At 36.9% G+C, this 19008-nt stretch overlaps 3 protein-coding genes across 3 annotated transcripts in view; 1 reads left to right on the forward strand and 2 right to left on the reverse strand.

Moving 5' to 3' along the window:
- Positions 1 to 9110: 9110 nt before the first annotated feature.
- LOC140143880 (lactadherin-like) lies at positions 9111 to 13371 on the forward strand. Its single transcript, XM_072165706.1, has 3 exons — positions 9111 to 9310; positions 11467 to 11589; positions 12880 to 13371. The coding sequence occupies exons 2-3, from the start codon at positions 11475 to 11477 to the stop codon at positions 13236 to 13238; spliced, it is 474 nt and encodes a 157-aa protein (XP_072021807.1). The 5' UTR covers positions 9111 to 9310; positions 11467 to 11474; the 3' UTR covers positions 13239 to 13371.
- A 1426-nt stretch (positions 13372 to 14797) lies between these two features.
- Positions 14798 to 18987, reverse strand: LOC140143881 (uncharacterized). Its single transcript, XM_072165707.1, has 2 exons — positions 18107 to 18987; positions 14798 to 17049 (listed from the first exon to the last, which is right to left on the reverse strand). The coding sequence occupies exons 1-2, from the start codon at positions 18901 to 18903 to the stop codon at positions 16980 to 16982; spliced, it is 867 nt and encodes a 288-aa protein (XP_072021808.1). The 5' UTR covers positions 18904 to 18987; the 3' UTR covers positions 14798 to 16979.
- The window catches only part of LOC140143895 (uncharacterized), a 23322-nt gene continuing 23257 nt past the window's right edge, over positions 18944 to 19008 (reverse strand). Inside the window, exon 10 of the mRNA XM_072165725.1 lies at positions 18944 to 18974. Coding sequence (XP_072021826.1) covers positions 18944 to 18974 — 31 coding nt within the window. The remainder of the gene's footprint in view (positions 18975 to 19008) is intronic.

The following is a 19008-nucleotide window of genomic DNA, read 5'->3' on the forward strand; positions in this document are numbered from 1 at the left end:
CATCTCAGCTACTATTTAGGGGATTTTTCAAACCATGCATTAATTTTCTTTGTTCCAATGTATTTTAGTATCTAATATATACCTTAATAAAATGTACCCTATTCCAATAAATTTAACATTAAAATTAATAAAAGGTGGAATTAATAGGCGCCTTACGCATCAAGTGACACAGCCATAGCACCGTGAACTGCCTTTTGTAGTTCATATTTTATTTATACGTCTTGGAGATGCACGTCAGCCGTATCATTAATATACTAGCCCTATGTGATAAAAGAGCAAGTTCAGCAGATCCAGTACTGCACTGAATGATCTGTTGGATGCTGAAATTACCTACATTTTCAATATGCTATTTCATTTCGGTACATGGTTATCGTTAACAATTGATAGTGAAAATTATAATTATGATCACTCAAACATAAATCTAGACAGTTTACTGGTTTATTGACATTTATCATATTTACCAACATCCTCTTAGATTTGACGAATTTAGTTATGAGGCGTACTCCAATTAAGTATGTCACAACAATGGATGGGTAGCAGGGGTGTACTTTATGCGATAGGATCACCCAATCCGAACGGTGTTAAGGCTACAAGAGATGCCAACTTGAGATTGCAAAGAAATGCCAACTTGAGAATGCGGATGAACCTGCTCCAGAAGTAAATGGGATACCAGGACATCAGGAGGCTCTTGAGACAATTAGAACCTGATAAAGCTAATGGACCAGATGAGATTCCCACTAGAATCCTGAAAGAGTGCAGCGCTGAGTTAGCAAGACCTCTCAGCCGTCTATTTGAGTTGTGCTTCGCAAAGGGAGTGTTTCACCGCCAGTGGAAGTAGTGTGCATCAGTCATCCCGGTCCATAAGAGGGATTCAAAGTCTAATCCATCCATGTACCACCCATCTCTCTTCTTAGCAGCATAAGCAAGATATGGAGGCAGTGGTACAGAAGCAGCTCCAGAAGTACCTCTTGCAGCACCATCTCATATCAGACAGACAGTTTGGATTTAGGCCTCATCATAGCACAGCTTAACCATCCTCTCTCAGCAATGGTCCAAAGCTCTAGACAGAGGTCATGAAGTGCGTCTAATTGCCCTGGACATCAAAGGACCATTTGTCAAGGTGTGGCATAAAGGACTTTGCTCAAAGCTGAAAGGCAAAGGAGTTTCTGGCAAGCTTCTGACCTGGATTGAGAGCTATCTTTCCAACCGGTCCATCAAAGTAGTTCTATCTGGGCAATCCTCAAATAATACATCCATCAATGCCTCTGTACCACAAGGCTCAATCGGCTGCTGTTCTCTGTCTTTATTGATGATCTGGGAGATGAATGCAAGAACACCATGTATCTGTATGCCGATGACTCCATCCACCCTATTCTGCGAAATCAGCCCCTGGCTGCAACAACAAGCCTAAACCGGGACCTGGATAGAATGATGATCTGGGCAGACAAGTGGAAAGTGACCATTGAGTCATCCAAGTGTAAAGCCCTGACTATCTCAAGAAAAAGGAACCCAACTAGGCCAGACCTCTATTTTGGTAACACCAAACTGTCAGAGAAGGATGAGCTGGAAATCCTGGGTGTCACTATTGATAAGAAACTCACCTGGTCTAAGCACATTTCCAACACTGCTGCCGGCCAAAAGCTGGCCAAAAGCTCCTAAGGAGAGTAGCAAACAAGCTTCATGTGAAAGGGAGAGCCACAGTTAACAAGGCCCAGGTTCGTAGTGTTATGGAGTACGCCTCTCTATACTGGATGAGTGCTGCAACCACCACCCTAAAGCTCCTTCACTCCATACAGAATTAATGATTATCGGTGTAGATGAGTAGCAGGCAAGATTGGATCTCAACATCCCCTCTCTACATCACAAGCGACAAGTGGCTACTCCTGCACACCAGCTTATGCCCCCAGACTTGAAAGCATTGCTGCCCAAACCTTATGTGATCAGACGACCAGTCTTTCTATGCCAAGTCATTAATGCACTGACTGGGCCATTTCGAGAACCTTGTGAACGGGCAGAACTTTCGTCCACGTTGCAGTCCATGTCTGGAATGAATTCCCAGACCAAAATGTTTTGAAAAAAAGGGGGGGCCTTTTGGTGACAGGAAAACAAAAAGGGGGTCATTGGGTGAGAGGGAGTTAACATACTGCAGTTACTGTCCGTTTTCCTATACACAATACACAGTGCTCTCACCATTGACGTGTGACCTCAACAAATGATGTATGTTGGGAGAATGGACACTTGCCTAGTTAACATCACTGTGTGAAAAATAACCAGCCAATATTTTATTTATTCTCCAAAACTTCTAGCAAATATATTTCTCTAACATGACCTAAAATTACAGCTAGGTTAGATGTTCAGAAATGGTCGCACTTTTGTAAAATATGAGTGAGGGCAAGGCATAGCTAGCCAACTCCCCGTGTTAATTGAATGGAGATTTGACCGAAAATATTGGTATCGGACCGCTCACTTCTGAAGGATGCCACAAAAAAACGGTAAAAGCTACATTTAAATTATTCTAAATAGGTTCTAGAAAATAAAGTTTTGTAACATGTCCTAAATTTTTAGCTAATTTAGATGTTTGGAGAGGGTCGCACTTTTGTGTTTTAGGAAGGATATGTAAACGACAGATAACACCAAAAATATGAAGAAATTATTTCCAAACTGTGTTAAGTCAACAATCATTATGTTGCTCATTTTGAAGAATGCTGGTTAACAAAAAGCAGGTTTTTGTCTCATTTTGTGAACAATGGTACACATACCATTGTTTCCTTTCGTTTCCTTTATAATCGGTTACCCAACTGAAGCTGTAATACCAGCTTTATTGCGATGTCGCACATTGAAAACAGACACTTGTACACAACCAGAGAAGATCTGATTTAATCAGTTGAGCTGCTTCAATGAGTGTTATCTTGGTTTAATCGCTTTTAATGGGGTTTAAGTCCTGCAAATGTCGAGATGAATTCTACTGTAGACATGACTGCATCATGAATAAAAATTATGCTCAGATTTGCTTGAAAATGATACAGAATGTGGAGATGGGTGAGAAAAACTCACCTGCCAATTTTTAATTTTTTCCAAAAGAGAATTTTTGACTTATGTAATTTTTTGTGATTGGAAAACCCCATAGACTTTACACACGGCAATTTTTTGGCATGTTGCCAAGTTCTTCAAATCAGCTTAATTTTTGAAAACAAGTAATTTGTTTAAATGTGATTTTCTCTCCTTTATACCCACTGCATAAATCTGGTTTTTAATTTATTTTATTGCAAAAATGCTACTTAATAAAGGACAGCAATCTTTTCCAAGATATTGGCCTTAACAAAGGAGATATAAAATGGTAATGTTAGTACTTTTTTCAATTTTCTTGACTTTTTCTAGAAACACTAAATTACCTAAATTCTAGAATTTTTTTGGAGCTAACTGTAGGTCCAATTTCAACAAACAAGGTGTCATATGAAAGGTAATCAAATTTAGAAAATTCTCTCGCCAGCTTTTTTTAATTAAGTGTTTCTATTTTAAGTTATAGGTGTTTCTAAATTTCCCTAAAATCAAAAATTTAAAAATTAATTTTCTAACAAATTAAACACTTTATCCAAAAAAGCTGGCGAGAGAATTTAGATATTAAGCTTATACACCATCCCTGAAAGTTTGGAAATCATAGCACACTCCATGTTGGCAAAAAAAATTATAATGTGGAAAAATGTAGGTAAATTTCAAAAAATAAAGAAATACATAAAAAATGGTAAAATTTTTATGAAACTCTAAAATTAGGTAGAGTGAAGACTTATCTTTAGTTTGTTCTGTGAGTTTTAAATTAATACATAATTCCAATTTGCTATTGTGGCTATTTTGCTGCAAGCTTGATTAGCCGTTCATACTACCTAAGGAATAGGGTGGGCAAATGAAAAATTGTCAAGAGAAATGAAAGAATGAGTAAGTCAAGTTCACAATTAATAAAAATTCCTTTAAAAGGAATAGGGCGAGCAAATGAATTGTCAAGATAAAGGTGTAGTTCCATATTGATAAGTCCAAGTAAAATAAAAAAACATGTTTCACGTCCAAATCGATGTAAATACCCATATTTAGAGCTATTTTAGCGTGCACAATAATGCCTGCAAAAAGGAGGAGGCCTCTTTTTATTTGTTGTTCTGAGGGGTAGGCCCCCTCTAATGATCTCGAAACCTTCCAAATTGTTTCTTGTATATTGGGAAGGCTATAGAAAGCATCTCAACTCCCTAGACATAATTTTTAAAAGTTATAACTGAATTGCAAAATATAAAAATATAATTGAAGAAACCTCCAAAAAAGGAGGGAGGGACGTGAAACATGTTTATTTTTGTATTTGGCCTAATGCAGTATTACTTCGATTATCACTTGTCATCATTAGCAGAGGAGTGAAATTTTGATTGAAAGAATTAAACTAAGGGACGCACCATTTGATACTGAGAGGGGGGGGTAGGAAGTTGGGGTCGGGGAAAGTTTTTTTTTTTTTTTTTTTTTTTTGTGGGTGAAGTTTTTTTTTTTTTTTGAAAACTTCCTACCCCACCCTGAGAATCTAATGGTGCATCCCTAAGAAGGTTTGTGTTTGAAGTTATATAAATAACGAACTAAGAGCAATCGAATTAGGACAACAAAATAAAAAATAAAACCCACACCATAGGACTGTACGGTAAAACATGTACCAACAGGCTACTTTTTAGTCACCCACCTTTGTAGGACTACACAACAAAATAGCCCTCCACCATAGGACTTTGCGGTAAAATATTTAGAGGAGTATGCCAATTAAGGCCAAGTAAAAAAAATGTATATGTCCGGACTTTTTCAAAAATTGGTGAGGGAGGTCCTTATTATTTGTTATTGTGGTATTGTTTTACCATTCATTTCTGTGTAAAATTGCAATGGCAAATGTTTGTCAACACATCATAAAATCGGGGAGGCCCCTAATATTTTTGTTATTTCCCCACAGCCCTACCCCTAGCTTGAAGAAAGTGTTTGCAATGTGTTTATAAATGATAACCAAGAACTTCTAAACATGTCATTTTATCACAACAATTTTATAAACAAAGTAAGGAAGCATATAGGAAAAATAACTAAAATATTTGAAAATCTCCAAAAATCGGAGAGGGCGGGGACGATATACACATTATTTATTTTACTTGGCCTAAACAATGAATCACCACTCATGACTCGAGGTCAAAACCATTATGTAAATAAGATAATGTTTGCATGCGATGTCAAACAAGGAAATGTTGACATAAATTAATTGACTGTTTGGTTTTCACGATGCTATTAATTTAGCCCAAAGATTAGGAAAACTAGCAAAACTGGTGAACTGGTACTGTTCAAATAAAAACATCTGCAAATCTTGCTGCAATTTCCAAATAGTATTTCTATTACTTAACTAATTATTTTTGTTATTTCTTTTAATACAAACACATTACTGCCTATGACGACTTTATCGTATTACTTACATATCAAAATCAAGTAATAATTACAAAACTCGCCGTAAACTATCACCTCTGTGGGTGTTTGGGATATAACCGGCACGAATATTTTCTCAACACTGCGGCATGTGAAAAAGTAGGTCAATAGTCAGAGAATACAGGGTGGGTGCGGCACGCCGCACCCACCCAAAAATTGGGATCAATGTGGCCGCACAACCCCGTTACCCATTATTAGTGAGTGCCCCTCCCCGGGATCTAAATAGCTTTACAAGCTATATTAGTTGGTGTTTGTGGATGTCCTGTTTTACGAGATTAATGCAGTATTATGTAATTTATCTTTATGCGTAAGAAAATTAATTATACACACAGAAATACCATCTCTAAACTAAAACAAAATGCCATTTTAAAATGGACTCCGTTAAGGGGGTACTACACCCCTGTGGTAAATTTGTGACTATTTTTGCATTTTTCTCAAAAAATAATAACACACTGGTAACAACAGTTATGTATAATTGATTGGGGCAAGGAATCCAATTACTACACTGAAATTTCAGTGACTCAAGACAAGCGGTTTAGTATATATGATAGGAAATGAGGTACATCCTAGCGGTACCTTATTTCTTGTCATTAATAACGAACCGCTTGTCTTGGGTCACTAAAATTCCAGTGCAGTAATTGGATTCCTTGCCCCAATAATATACATAACTTTTATTACTACGGTGTTATTAGTTTTTGAGAAAAATGCAAAAATAGACACAAATTTATCGAGGGGTGTAGTACCCCCTTAAAGGTACATTCATATGGATTTCCATTTGTGAATGTTTGTTTGTTTATTTGTTTAAACGGTCGCTCCGTGTAGAGACATACTTGGGTCCTGTCGATGGGACTAGGCTCAAACAAAATGCTCCAGCCAGGCTATGTAGCAAATTTGACGTGCGCTTCCAATTCATGCCAGGGACGCATTATATCAGGAGGCATAAAATGCCACACTGATAATCGTTGAGAAGGTTCTGCTTCTTCCATTTCATTCGTCAAACCATCAATAGATGAAGAATTTGGTTCTGCGTACTTTGATACCTCATTCGGATCAAGGCAACTTTATTTTTCCAACTTACACCAATTTTAAGAGAGCATTTCAAAAGGGACAAAAACTTGCATAGACTTTCCTCTCGAAATACACTAGTTTAATATACGAGTAGGGGCTCGGTGCAATGAGCCCTTACCAAATGCGGTAGGAATCGCCCACCCTGAAGGAGAAAATATCTCAATTTGTCACTGGTCATTCAAATTGGTAAAATTTCAGGGGTTAAGTCGCATCGTCTCGAATGAGATGTTAAAATATACACAGAACAAGATTATGCATCTATTGATTACTTTATTTTGTAGTTTAGGTTTAGTGTCTTTAAGGCGATATAATACCCTGATTTTCATCAGTACCCATCTTCTTTTTTTTGTTGCAAATTTATGAAGTATATAAATATGTTCATCATCTCATGTCCTGAACTTAAATATCTCTACATACAAAGTGGTTTTAAACCATTTTAGAAAATCATTTTAGCCATATATATTTTTTTTGTTTACTGTATTCTGGTAACTGAGATGTGTGTTTCATAACAAACCATAATTTATTCTATTGAACATGTCCAAGTAGAATACATGAATAGAATACATTAAATCCTTTGTTATACTATCTATAGAAATGTACTCACTGATTATAACACTGAATAAATTAAATAGGCCTAATCTCTTCCACATAGACAATTTAATACTACACCATGTATGTATATTCTATAATGTGTTGTTAGGAAAAGAGATTAAAAAAGGCTATAAGGTCATCAAAGCTCAGGTTATAGGTCAATTGGTTCAGGTCAAATTCAGGCATCAATTTTGAATACATGTGATATCATACATGTCATAATGAGGCATCAATTTTGATATTTTGTCTGTTACTGGATATATAATGGAAATGTGTGAGGTGGATATACTAAAATACCTTGGGATGTAAATGATGAGTACAATTTAGATTGCCTAGTTGAGATAGATTGGGCAAATAACTATAAAATAGTTACCAGAATCACAAAAATGAAGCTTACGGAAAACTACCTAATATGGTGGTATAGGTGACAAAAAATACAATCTTTTTCAACATTGCTGCAGTGTGGTTGTGGTAACCTGTTACCTATGGCTTAATTAAGTTTCAGTGACATAGTGTCGCAAGTTCAAAATACAAAATATAGCTCAACATTGAAAATAGAAGCATTTTAACCGGTTCGTTTTTTGATAGTTGTGGAGCACCAAGTTCATGAAGTCATAAAAGAAATCAGGGACCACTTATTCCCATTTTACATATCAACATTATTTCCCTAATGTGTTAGCAACACATATCCAAAATTTTAACGAAATCCGTTGATAGTAAGCTTTCCATAATAAAGTGAATTTAAAACATCAGTGATGTACCACTTTTTGGCTTATACCATTAGAAGCATGTACGCGTCATTGATACTGATGCCACCAATTGAACGAGAAGATTTGCCCCTTCATTTTGCATACCACTTTGTCCAATTTCTTTTTCTCATTTCTTCACAAAATGCAAAAAAAAATGCAATGGGTGTAGTACCCCCTTAAGATCATTGCTTTTGTTTTACATACTGCAGTTACTGTCCGTTTTCCTATACACAATACACAGTGCTCTCACCATTGACGCGTGACCTCTACAAACAGTGTATGTTATAGGTATATGGGCGTTGCCTAGTTAACATCACTGTGTGAAAAATAACCAGCCAATATTTAAACTATTCTCCAAACTTCTAGCAAATATATTTCTCTAACATGACCTAAAATTACAGCTAGGTTAGATGTTCAGCACTTTCGTAGAATATGAGTGAGGGCAAAGCATAGCTAGCTCATAGCTAGCCAACTCCTCGTGTTAATTGAATGGAGATTTGACCGAAAATATTGAGCTATATTGGTAACGGACCGCTCCGTTCTGAAGGATGCCACAAAAAAAACCGGTACAAGCTACATTTAAACTATTCTATGAAATTCTAGAAAATATAGTTTTGTAACATGTCCTAAATTTTTAGCTAATTTAGGTGTTTGGAGAGGGTCGCACTTTTGTGTTTTAGGAAGGATATGTAAACGACAGATAACACCAAAAATATGAAGAAATTATTTCCAAACCGTGTTAAGTCAACAATCATTATGTTGCTCATTTTCAAGAATGCTGGTTTACAAAAAGCAGACCATTGTCTGATTTCGTGAACAAAGGTACACATACCATTGTTTCCTTTCGTTTCCTTTATAATCGGTTACCCAACTGAAGCTATAATACCAGCTTTATTGCGATATCGCACATGTAAAACAGACACTTGTGCACAACCAGAGAAGATCCGATTTAATCAGTTGAGCTGTTTCAATGAGTGTTATCTTAGTTTAATAGCTTTTAATTAGGTGAAAAGTCATGCAAAGGTCGAGATGAATTCTACTGTAGACATGACTGCATCATGATGTGTATGGATAATTTTTGTGCGCAGTATAGTTCTATTGTTTTGCTTTGTTATAATTTCCCCCTTGGAAAAGGGGGTCAATTCGGTAGGAAATTTTGTTTCCATTCTTTAAGAACAAATTAAAGCAAAATAAAATTCAATTTTCAGAAAATGGGATCCATGTTCGCGCACACATCTGTGAAGTTGGCCAAGGGAGAGATAAACAAATTGGTTGGCGATGGTTTTTGTCCGATAAGGATCCATGTAAATGTACAAGCATCAAACTTAGAGGATTCAACGTAGACACTACTGAATGGTCGTTCGATTCTGAGTACAGGAAGTACGTGGAGAGTCCGTTGTTTGGAGACTTGAATTGCAATGGTAGGAATCTATTTTCACATTGAGAAAGTATACACGTATTTTTATTTCGGTCCTTTTATTGACAAATTTGTTAATATTATTAAGGTTCGTATATAAAACATTTTCATTTGGGAGAAATTCTAAATTATACGCTTCTGGTTTTGGTTTGAGTGGCCACATTAAAATCTCTTTTGTCGTCGTTTAGTTTAAGAGTGTTACTTTTTGCATAAGCTAAAAGCCAAATGAGCTTATATAATACAGCCCTCTGGTAAAACCGGCAGTGGCGTAGCCAAGTAGCCGGGAGGGGGCAAAGTGGACGCCCTTGCCACCTTCTTGACCCTTCTTGTTTTGTACCTTTTAGGCCATTTGTGTCTATTTTCGTTAAATTCGCCCCCCTCGAAAGGTGCCTCCCATTTGCCCACCCTCTGAAAAAGTGCTGGCTACGCCACTGAAAACCGGAAGACTAAACTCCCGTGAACTTGACGATGACACCCTGTTGCAGACCAAATTTAAGCTTAAATCCATATTATAACATTTTCATACAAAATAAATTTGTATTTCTTTGCCATAAAATGTTAGCTTTTACTGTCATATACATCCCCTTTTAATTTTGAGCCGAACAAATAAGGCAAAGCAAAGAAAATTGGAATTTACTCCCAGCGCAGATGTTGCCAAAACGTATCACTCCTTCGGTCGTGTTTATGACACGATCCTTTGTTGTGTAGATCACCGTGCTGCACGCCGTGTACGTACTGTGTTATTTTAACATCGCGGATGATTTCGACTAATATTTCCATCGTAATAATAAAACGAAGGTTCCTGCGTTTTATTCAAAATCTCGGATTTTGACAAAACTACAGAACCACAGAATTTTGAAAGATATTGAGGGCTTCCTTCTCAGCAAATGTTATAAGGCCAAAAAAAAAAAAAAAGGCTTGTCTCAAAGCTCACGAGAAATTTAAAACAAATGCGAAATGCGATTTTTTAAATTTTTATTCCTGACTATTTTTCATGGTATTTTGAGAAAAAGTCTGATTTTCGCCGATTTTTCTGGAAAAACTAAAAATTTTTTTTTTTTTAATAAAAAAATTTCCGCATTTGTTTTTGTCAAATCGTGAGATTTTACAAACGCGCACGCAAGCTTTGAGACGAACCTTTTTTTGTGTGCCTAATATGGCTTTAACGGGATGTGGCAAATTATTAGCTAAGACCCTATAGATCAGACATATAGAATAATCAATGCAGTAGGCCTACTTTACCAGTTCGGTTTGTAAACTATCGCTTAATTACACCTTAATTTTCCTCCTGTATGTTATACTTGACCCTAACTGAAAAACACATCGAAAACCGCCAACTCACAAAGCATCTGCAGGTGTGGGTATCCCTCATGATGCAATTACGACAACATGCGAATGGCCATACGGGCACGGAAAGCTTGACCAGCCAAGGTATTCCCCCCTGGCAAGGTTTTCGCCAGGGAAGTGTTACGTGTAATCCAATTATCACTCGTCAACTAGATCACGCTCTTGAGTTCTGTACCACGATCGAAGTGATCGCAACACAAAGTCTATGGCATGTACTACTAATTCCAAAAGGTTCGTGATCCAGTTACTAAGGAGTTATGTAACCACTTCGCTGGCAAATAGCCGTGCGCGTGTCTGGCATCCAAGGGGTCCCTGTGTCAAGGTCAAAACCGCACCCGGGAAAAAATTGTCCTTTCTTCTTCTTTCTGTATTCTTACTTTCCTTTCATTCTTTAAAATACACCCGTATACTAGAAATACATTCGAAAATATTTCGCAATGTCGATGATGAATCTAGTTAATGCAGTTTCTGTACATTCCAATATATAGTGTAAGTGCTCGCCAAGATTTTTTAAATACTTGGGATTAAGAGAAGATTGCTATTACAATAAAATGTTTCAGACTAGGAAAACATCAGTACGAACGGATTTATTTATGGTGATGATGGGAACAAACATATCAATGTTTTATTTTTGAAATCATCTCGGCATAGGGTCTCGCATACATGACTTCAAGTAAAATGAGGTGAAAACGCACGAAAAGGTCCACAGAGTTACACGCGAAAGATTTGTGTTAAACTCAGTACTAATTTTTAAAAGGGAACAACTTCCAATGGAAGTAATTTGCAGAAAATAAACGTCTGACATGTTTGAAGGAACAACAATGGAAGGGACAACCGCTGAGAAAACTTCGTCTGAAGGAACCACTTCTGAGACGACTTCTTACCAAACAAGTTTAAAAAAGACATCTTCTCAAGAATCGACGACATTGGTACAAGGTACGAAACCCTGTCAAGTAAAAAAAACTGTTGATCACCTTAAGGGGGTACTACACCCCTGGCCAATTTTGTGCCTATTTTTGCATTTATCTCAAAAATTATAGCGTATTATAACACATTGGTGACAAGTACGATATGTATATTATAGGGGCAAGGACTACAACTACTGCACTGGAAATTTTATTACAGACAACAGTTGTGGAGTTACAGTCAAAAATGAGGGAAAACCAGTATTTGATCAATAAATACTTGCCTTGAGTTGCTGAATTTTCAGTGCAGTAGTTGCAGTGCTTGCCCCTATAATATACATATCTTACTTGTCACCAATGTGTTATAATTTTTGAGAAAAATGCAAAAATAGGCACAAAATTTGCCAGGGGTGTAGTACCCCCTTAAAATGGTTCAATTCTATCTCGTGTTGTTTTCTGATGCGGAAACCCATCATATTCGCTGTCGTAGTGTACGTTAGTAACCATTGGTTACTGGTTCAAGCCTGGGCTCATACACTGGCACCTGTTTCGAATTTTGATATGCCATAGGCTTTGTGTTGTGATCATTTTGATCAGTGGTACGTCACAAAGACAGCGTGAGCCAGTTGACCTAGCAACGGTCATATTCTAACGTGCACTACGACAGCGAATTCCAGGTGCTTAAATTAATTTGTGACAGTGGTTTTGATATAGGCCTATATATAAGCTGGGTTAGACGTCAATTTTTGGAGGTTGGTTTCTTTTATTCACCGAGAGCAATATATTGAACAGAATATAAGATATAATCCGGACGCACTCCAACTTTAGACCCCCTTTTCAGCATCACTGTCAACCAAAGACCCCGCATGCTCTGTCATTAAAACACATCATATATTTCAGTTGCATCTGTCACCCAAAGATCTTCATTTTTCAATTAGAATCTTCAGCGTGCAACTTTCATTTTATCACTGATTTTGTAATTTATTTTGAAAACCATTTTAAACTAGAAAGTCAATGTTTGAGGCTTCTTTTGGCTCTCACCCAAAGCCTTAGGACCCCATATTTTGTACATTTTGCTCTCACCCAGTGCCAGAAATCATGTTCTCACCCAATGACCCCATAATGTTTATATTTTATATTTTGTTCTCACCGAATACCCTTACTGTGAAAGTGTTGGAACTACACCTATATCCATTTTATATTGAAGTGAGCCTCGGGGATATAATATCGTATCAACACATGATGAAAGAAAAAGGGCATTCTTTCTACAGCCACTTAAAGTTTCAAAATATTACATTATAATATGCCCTTTTCTCCATAGCATGTAATCAACCAATGGCCCTTGGTATGGAAAGTGGATCCATCAGCGATGCCCAGCTCAGCGCATCTTCTTACTATATATGGGGTATATTTCATTATAGCCCTTCAGAAGGCAGACTAAACAACTACATCTATTGGGCATCTAGAGCTAACGACACGGGGGAGTGGTTCCAGGTGGATTTCTTATCTGTAGTCACAGTCACCGGGATCATTACACAAGGAACAGGGAAATGGAACACAGAGGAGTGGGTAACAGAGCTTCGTATTGAATTTGGAGACTCTGCAAGTACATTGTTGCCTATAAGGGATGCTGGTGATAATATGGTATGTATGTTAGAAATTATTATTAATAACTGTTAAAAATTATTTATTTATATCATGCATACAAGTTACGTCAACCATCATTTCATGATATATTATTTACCCCTGCATGAAAAATCCAATAAATCCAATAGCAGAAATTATCAAGCGCAATTATCCAAACACACATACACACTAACCATGCTAACACGCTGGCCGGTCCAGCGCAACAGTCATGGCTTGCTATCTCCGGTCCTGCCCTCCGCACTCGAGGGGTCAGTGGCTCTTAACCGGACCGAAGCAAGCTACTTGTCTCTACATCTTTGTTCTTTCTTCTTTGCCTTCATCAAAAATATTTTTTAATAAGTTGGATTTTCTGACAAGAAAATCTTTTCGTTATTCGAAAAGAATAAAATTATATAGATAAAGAAAATGTTTTAAGACAAGTCTTCAACACTCATATTTTTGTTACGTATATTTCGGATCAACCCTTCTCCGTCATCAGCTGGTGGTATCTGAGTAGGAAGATAATTTTTTTCCTATCTTACTTGTTTGTAATCCTTAAAACCCTAGAAATACTGAGCCATATTTTGTATGGTGAGCCTCAACAACTCCCTCTATGGTCATCTTTGACGGCTGGTCCTACCCCGGGTAAGGTGCTGGGGTAAAAATTTTATCACTAAAATGAGCGCAAAGGAAGGATCTACGATTTGCTTAGGTCGTTTGGGCGTAAACGCGTGCGTTTTTTGTGACGGATAAAAAATCTTAAAGGAAACTTTATGTTCCCATCATTAAACATTCATTCCAACCTCATATGGGTCGGTAATCAAGATGGCGATGAAATTAGGTGTATTTAATATATGAGACCGTTTTAGTTTCGTAATTCGAAAAAATAATTATGGAAAGGTATAGTGTCGAAGGTGTAACTGGAGCACCAACCACCAACACTTTCAAAACATTGTTAAAATCTTATTTGTATCCATATTAGTTGTTTTTTGCATTGCTCATTTTTGTTTCTTCTTGCTTGTTTGTGGTTTGCTCTTTTTGTTAAGCGCCTAGATCTTATTGAATAGGCGCCTTAGAAATCTCCTTTGTATGTATGTAATGTACGAGTACACTGTTACTAGCTAAACCTATAGACAAATCCAACGAGCCAAGTCATGGTCAGGATTTGGTCGGACATCTTTGGGTAGCCGGTAGCACCAACCTGGTGTTTTGAGCGTCCAATTGTGCAAATAAAAGCCGCCTAACACCTAGAGAAGATGCAAGGACGAGGGTTAATAGAATAATAGCTAATAATATATATAATGGAGATAATTCCGCAGGTAATCCCGTCGCATCTATTCATACATAGTCCTTTTGTTCGCAAGTACATCAATGCATAGATACCGCGTGTAGTTAATCCGATTGGTGTCACTTCAACAGCGAGGCCATGTAGAAGCTTGTAAACTTTTTAAAGTTAAAATCATTCTTTTGTCTACCTGTGTTTTTGCGGAAGGTGATCGAATGCAGTTTAAAATTTCCGCCAAGGCCGAATCATTTCACATTTTGGGTGCATTGTAGCCGACGGCTACCCAACTAAAGGCTGCTAGTCAGGTGTAGGATGTGTGGATTTGGATTCCTCTATAATACACCAAAATGAGGCATGCAAGAATCTGGATAAACATTTGAAAGCGCCTAGGCCTAAACTAGATTATAAGAGTAATCGATTGTGGCGCAATGTAACAACACTTTGCCTGTGGCAGCTTTGAGAGCCTCCAATCTAAGATATGAGTGCGAAGTTGGAAGAATTTGTGATATAGCATGAGATTATATCCCATCGTGTAATTTTTAATGTGAAATGTTCTAATTTAGTTTTCTGTTGGTTTATTTTCTACCTTTTTTTTCTAGATATTTATTGCGAATACTGATCAATACTCCGAAGTTTCTATATCTTTCCCTGAACCAATCGTTACAAAGATTCTGCGAATCATTCCTACAGCATGGCAAAAGTGGCGCTCTCTTCGTCTGGAAGTTGTTGGCTGCAATTAAAGGAATAAATGCTGAGCCATAGAATCATTGGATTTTATTTGGCCAACAGGAATGACTTAAATCTAACCGTAATTTAATTTTAAAACATTTTCGCTATATCCCCTAATGAAACATGTATTGATCTATTCGGTATCAAGGACAGCGACCAACGAATCCCAAGATTGTCAAAGGTAGAATCATTTATAAGATTATTAGGAAAATTCTAAGAAAAAAAAACTTATTTTGGAATGAAGTTTGGAGGACGCTACCGGACTTGGAACTTTTGCGTGAAAAGTCAATGGGATTTTTAGGTGAAATATTTCTTCTGCTGTTTATGCAAACAAAAAATCGTTGACTGACAAGATTACCAGTAGTTTTACTCGAAAGTGGATGCTTCATGTAATGCTGTGCCCCAGTTAAAGCAATTTCTGTTAATCTTTCATAATTGTTTTAGAAGCCTCTAAAATCTACCTTATACCAAGTTCTGACGATATAATCATGATAATAAAAAATAGATAATTACTATTCAGTGGTTTGCCAAATTAAAAAAAAAATCGTTATTCACTTCACATACCAAAGTTCCAAGTCCGGTAGCACATTTCTCCATTTCACGCGGTATTTCATTGCTAAAATTATTGGAATATAATACTGATATCCAGGTTTTTTTTTATCTAGACGGCTACAGCCATAGCTGCGAATCACCTTCGCACTACATTTTCAGATTCACTTTAAAATATACCCTAGCATTTTCCTTGACACCCTACATACAAATTCTGAGCCCCATTCGCCAAAAAACAATTCTTTTCTTCTTTCCGGAACACAACATACATTCATATTATTACATACTCCATTTTCCCCCCTGATTTATCGCAGTGGCCCACGCGTGACGCAGCGGTCAAAGCGACGACGGTACTCTAACTCTAGGGGGCTTATCCCTCAGAATCTCACATGAGAAAGGGAGGGGCCTCCTCATTTCCTTACCATTTGACATTTTTGTTCTCCCCAAGGTGAGGTCACATGAAAAAAAAATCAAATTCCCCCTTTTTTTGACGAAAAGTTCGCGACCTTGAGCTAAATTGATTAATAACAGGTCACTTTATAAAGTACAATATCTCAGCGACGCAATCAGCTATGACCTTCTTATTATGGGGGCGGGATCATTTCTGCGTAAATATAGAGGGCCAGGAGATTCACTCTCATTAAGTTATTAAAAATAAGTGACGAAATCAAAGAATCTTGGAGTAAATATTGTAATGTAATAATTGCCAGACACAATATCGATCAATGTTGACCTTTCGTATTGAAGCAAAGACCGTGAATGATTGAAGCTATTCTTTTAGTGGCCAAAAAGGTATTTCCTAAATAAGAATGGTTAAAATTTTGAAATGAAAAATTTAGATTGCTCGTGTGCTTATTTTACTTCTTTCATCGAAAGTAACAAACATGTCCAGTATCGTCTTGGTTGGGGTGTAGACAGCTTTCTGGTTGGGGAGGGATGTGTTGGGGTTCACAAAAAACATTCGGGGGGGGGAGACAAAAAAAATCACGGTTACATCAATATTTGACCCGGTGTTATCCGGCGTTTTTTTAAAGTGACTGTACATCTTTAAAAGGGCTTTATTGGGATGTACACAAAAATGTTGTATTTTACACTATTTCGGCCCGTGATCAGGGTAAATTCTATTGGGAAACAGGCTCTATTCGCCTTTTCGTATCCTTTGACTTCCCAATTTTCTCTTTAACTTTTCGTTAGGTGGAACTCTGTCCTCCCTGCCGGCTACGCTACTGCCTTTAATACAGAGTCACGAAGTCATCCAATTCCTCTGATTGAACACCCTCAGGTAGTAAGCGTCTTGAAAATCTATGATAGAAGAAAATAATTACGTATGCAATGTAGAACTTGGTTTTGTTTAATATAGTAATTTAAAAAATGTCTTTAAAATAAAAAGTAAACAAACAAGTTGTCTGCTGTGAATAATAAATAAAATAGAAAAGGGAAATAAGAATATGACTTATTTTTAAATCAAACTAAGTAATTATATTACTAGAAGTTCTTGACATTGGAAAGTTGCTCATTTGTAAATAGTAATATTACACATAACAAAAAGATAAGTTATCTGTTAAAAGATACGAATAGGATTTTTGAAATCAATATGACCGAAAAAAGAAAGAATCATTCATATTTATATACTTCATTAATATATTCTTGTTCATTGATTGGTCAAAAGTGGATCACATGACCAAAAATAGTTCTACCATCAGTACTCCTATCCGTAAAATTAGTACCTCTAAGCCGTAAATAGTATTTTCAATGTCCCGGATGAGCCGTAAATAGTACCCCCAAGCCGTAAATAGTACTTTTGACCATGCATTCCGCGTGCGCGCTTTCGATGCGACGGAACAGTTCACGCACGCGAAACTGCCATAGCGTGATTTCGCGCTGCTGTAATTGGTTAGCCCGATTTTAGCCTATTCGATTTTTTTTTGAAGGGCAAAATATAGGTTGTGCTTAAATTGGTCGTGCTGTTCACTCAGGATAGAAGCTAGGTAATCAAAACGTCAAATAATTTTCTTTTAACCAATCAATGAACAAAGAACATATTAATGAAGTATATAAAACAAATATATACTGCCTTTATTCGAGGTTCTGGTTAAAACTATGGTCCCTCGTTGAGATCAATTAATACTAATAGTACTATTGATCTCACCTCGGGCCCATAGTTTTAACCAGAACCTCTCATGGCAGTATATATTTGTATAATATAAAAGAAAAAGGTATATTAAAATGTAAGATATAGTTTAATAAAACTATACTTTTCCTTATTATGAATAACCATTTGCAATTATTAAGGTTTCATCTTGATATTTTATTTTATATTAGACTATATCCTACCTCCTCATTTAAAAATAATACTTACCCTAACTCATCAAGGCATTTCAGTTGACTCAGTCTTGTCAGCTCTTGAAATGACCTCATGTCTAGATGTACTCCATCTAGATACAAACTCTTGATAGACCTTGCTTGCTGCATTCCCTTCATGAATGTCGCCACACAATCCTCAGGAATAAAATCATCGCAAGAGGGTATGAGCTCGAGCCAATACAAATGAGGACATGATGTCAATGCTAAGCCACCGTGTTTCACTAAGTCTCCTGGATACGGACTGCCTTTGACATACAGTTTCTGTAGACATGTGAGTTTGCTATGTACTGAGTGCAGCAACTCATTGTGCTTACTCTTACTCAGATTATCCACATTGATATACAAGCGTGTCAACTGCCGAGGTAGAGTAACCATAAGGTGTGAAGCTACTGTATCACTCATCACATTACCCGTAATATCTAATCCTGTAAGCTGTGATGGCAAATTCTGTGCCAATAATTCCATATCATGTGATGGTGCTTCCATGTCATTCAAACACAACGCCTGTAATGCTTTACATTGGTTGAGATTGTTAGCAAGGATTGGAATACTTTTTCCAGCCTCAGCTTTATTATATGCGATATCAAGTACATGTAGTAGTGGCATTTTGTGTAGGAATGACACAAGTTTCGTGGTTTGTTGCTGTGTAGAGGCACTTGACTTTGCATATATCTCCAACAGTGACTTCATATCACCTTCTTCGATTGCTTCAAGTAAATAATCAAAATTACTACCAAGTTTGAAGTAATTCACATAGAGTCTTTTTAATTTGATGTTCTTCAAGCTACGCATGATAGGGCCAATGTTTGTTTCCGACGAAGAAGGTAATCCTTCATATGCCTGGATGCATGGAATATAAGCTGCTATATGCGTCGAAGTATACAGAGAAATCCAGTT

Source organism: Amphiura filiformis, unplaced genomic scaffold (assembly GCF_039555335.1).
Source record: "Amphiura filiformis unplaced genomic scaffold, Afil_fr2py scaffold_31, whole genome shotgun sequence".
Taxonomy (NCBI): Eukaryota; Metazoa; Echinodermata; class Ophiuroidea; order Amphilepidida; family Amphiuridae; genus Amphiura; species Amphiura filiformis.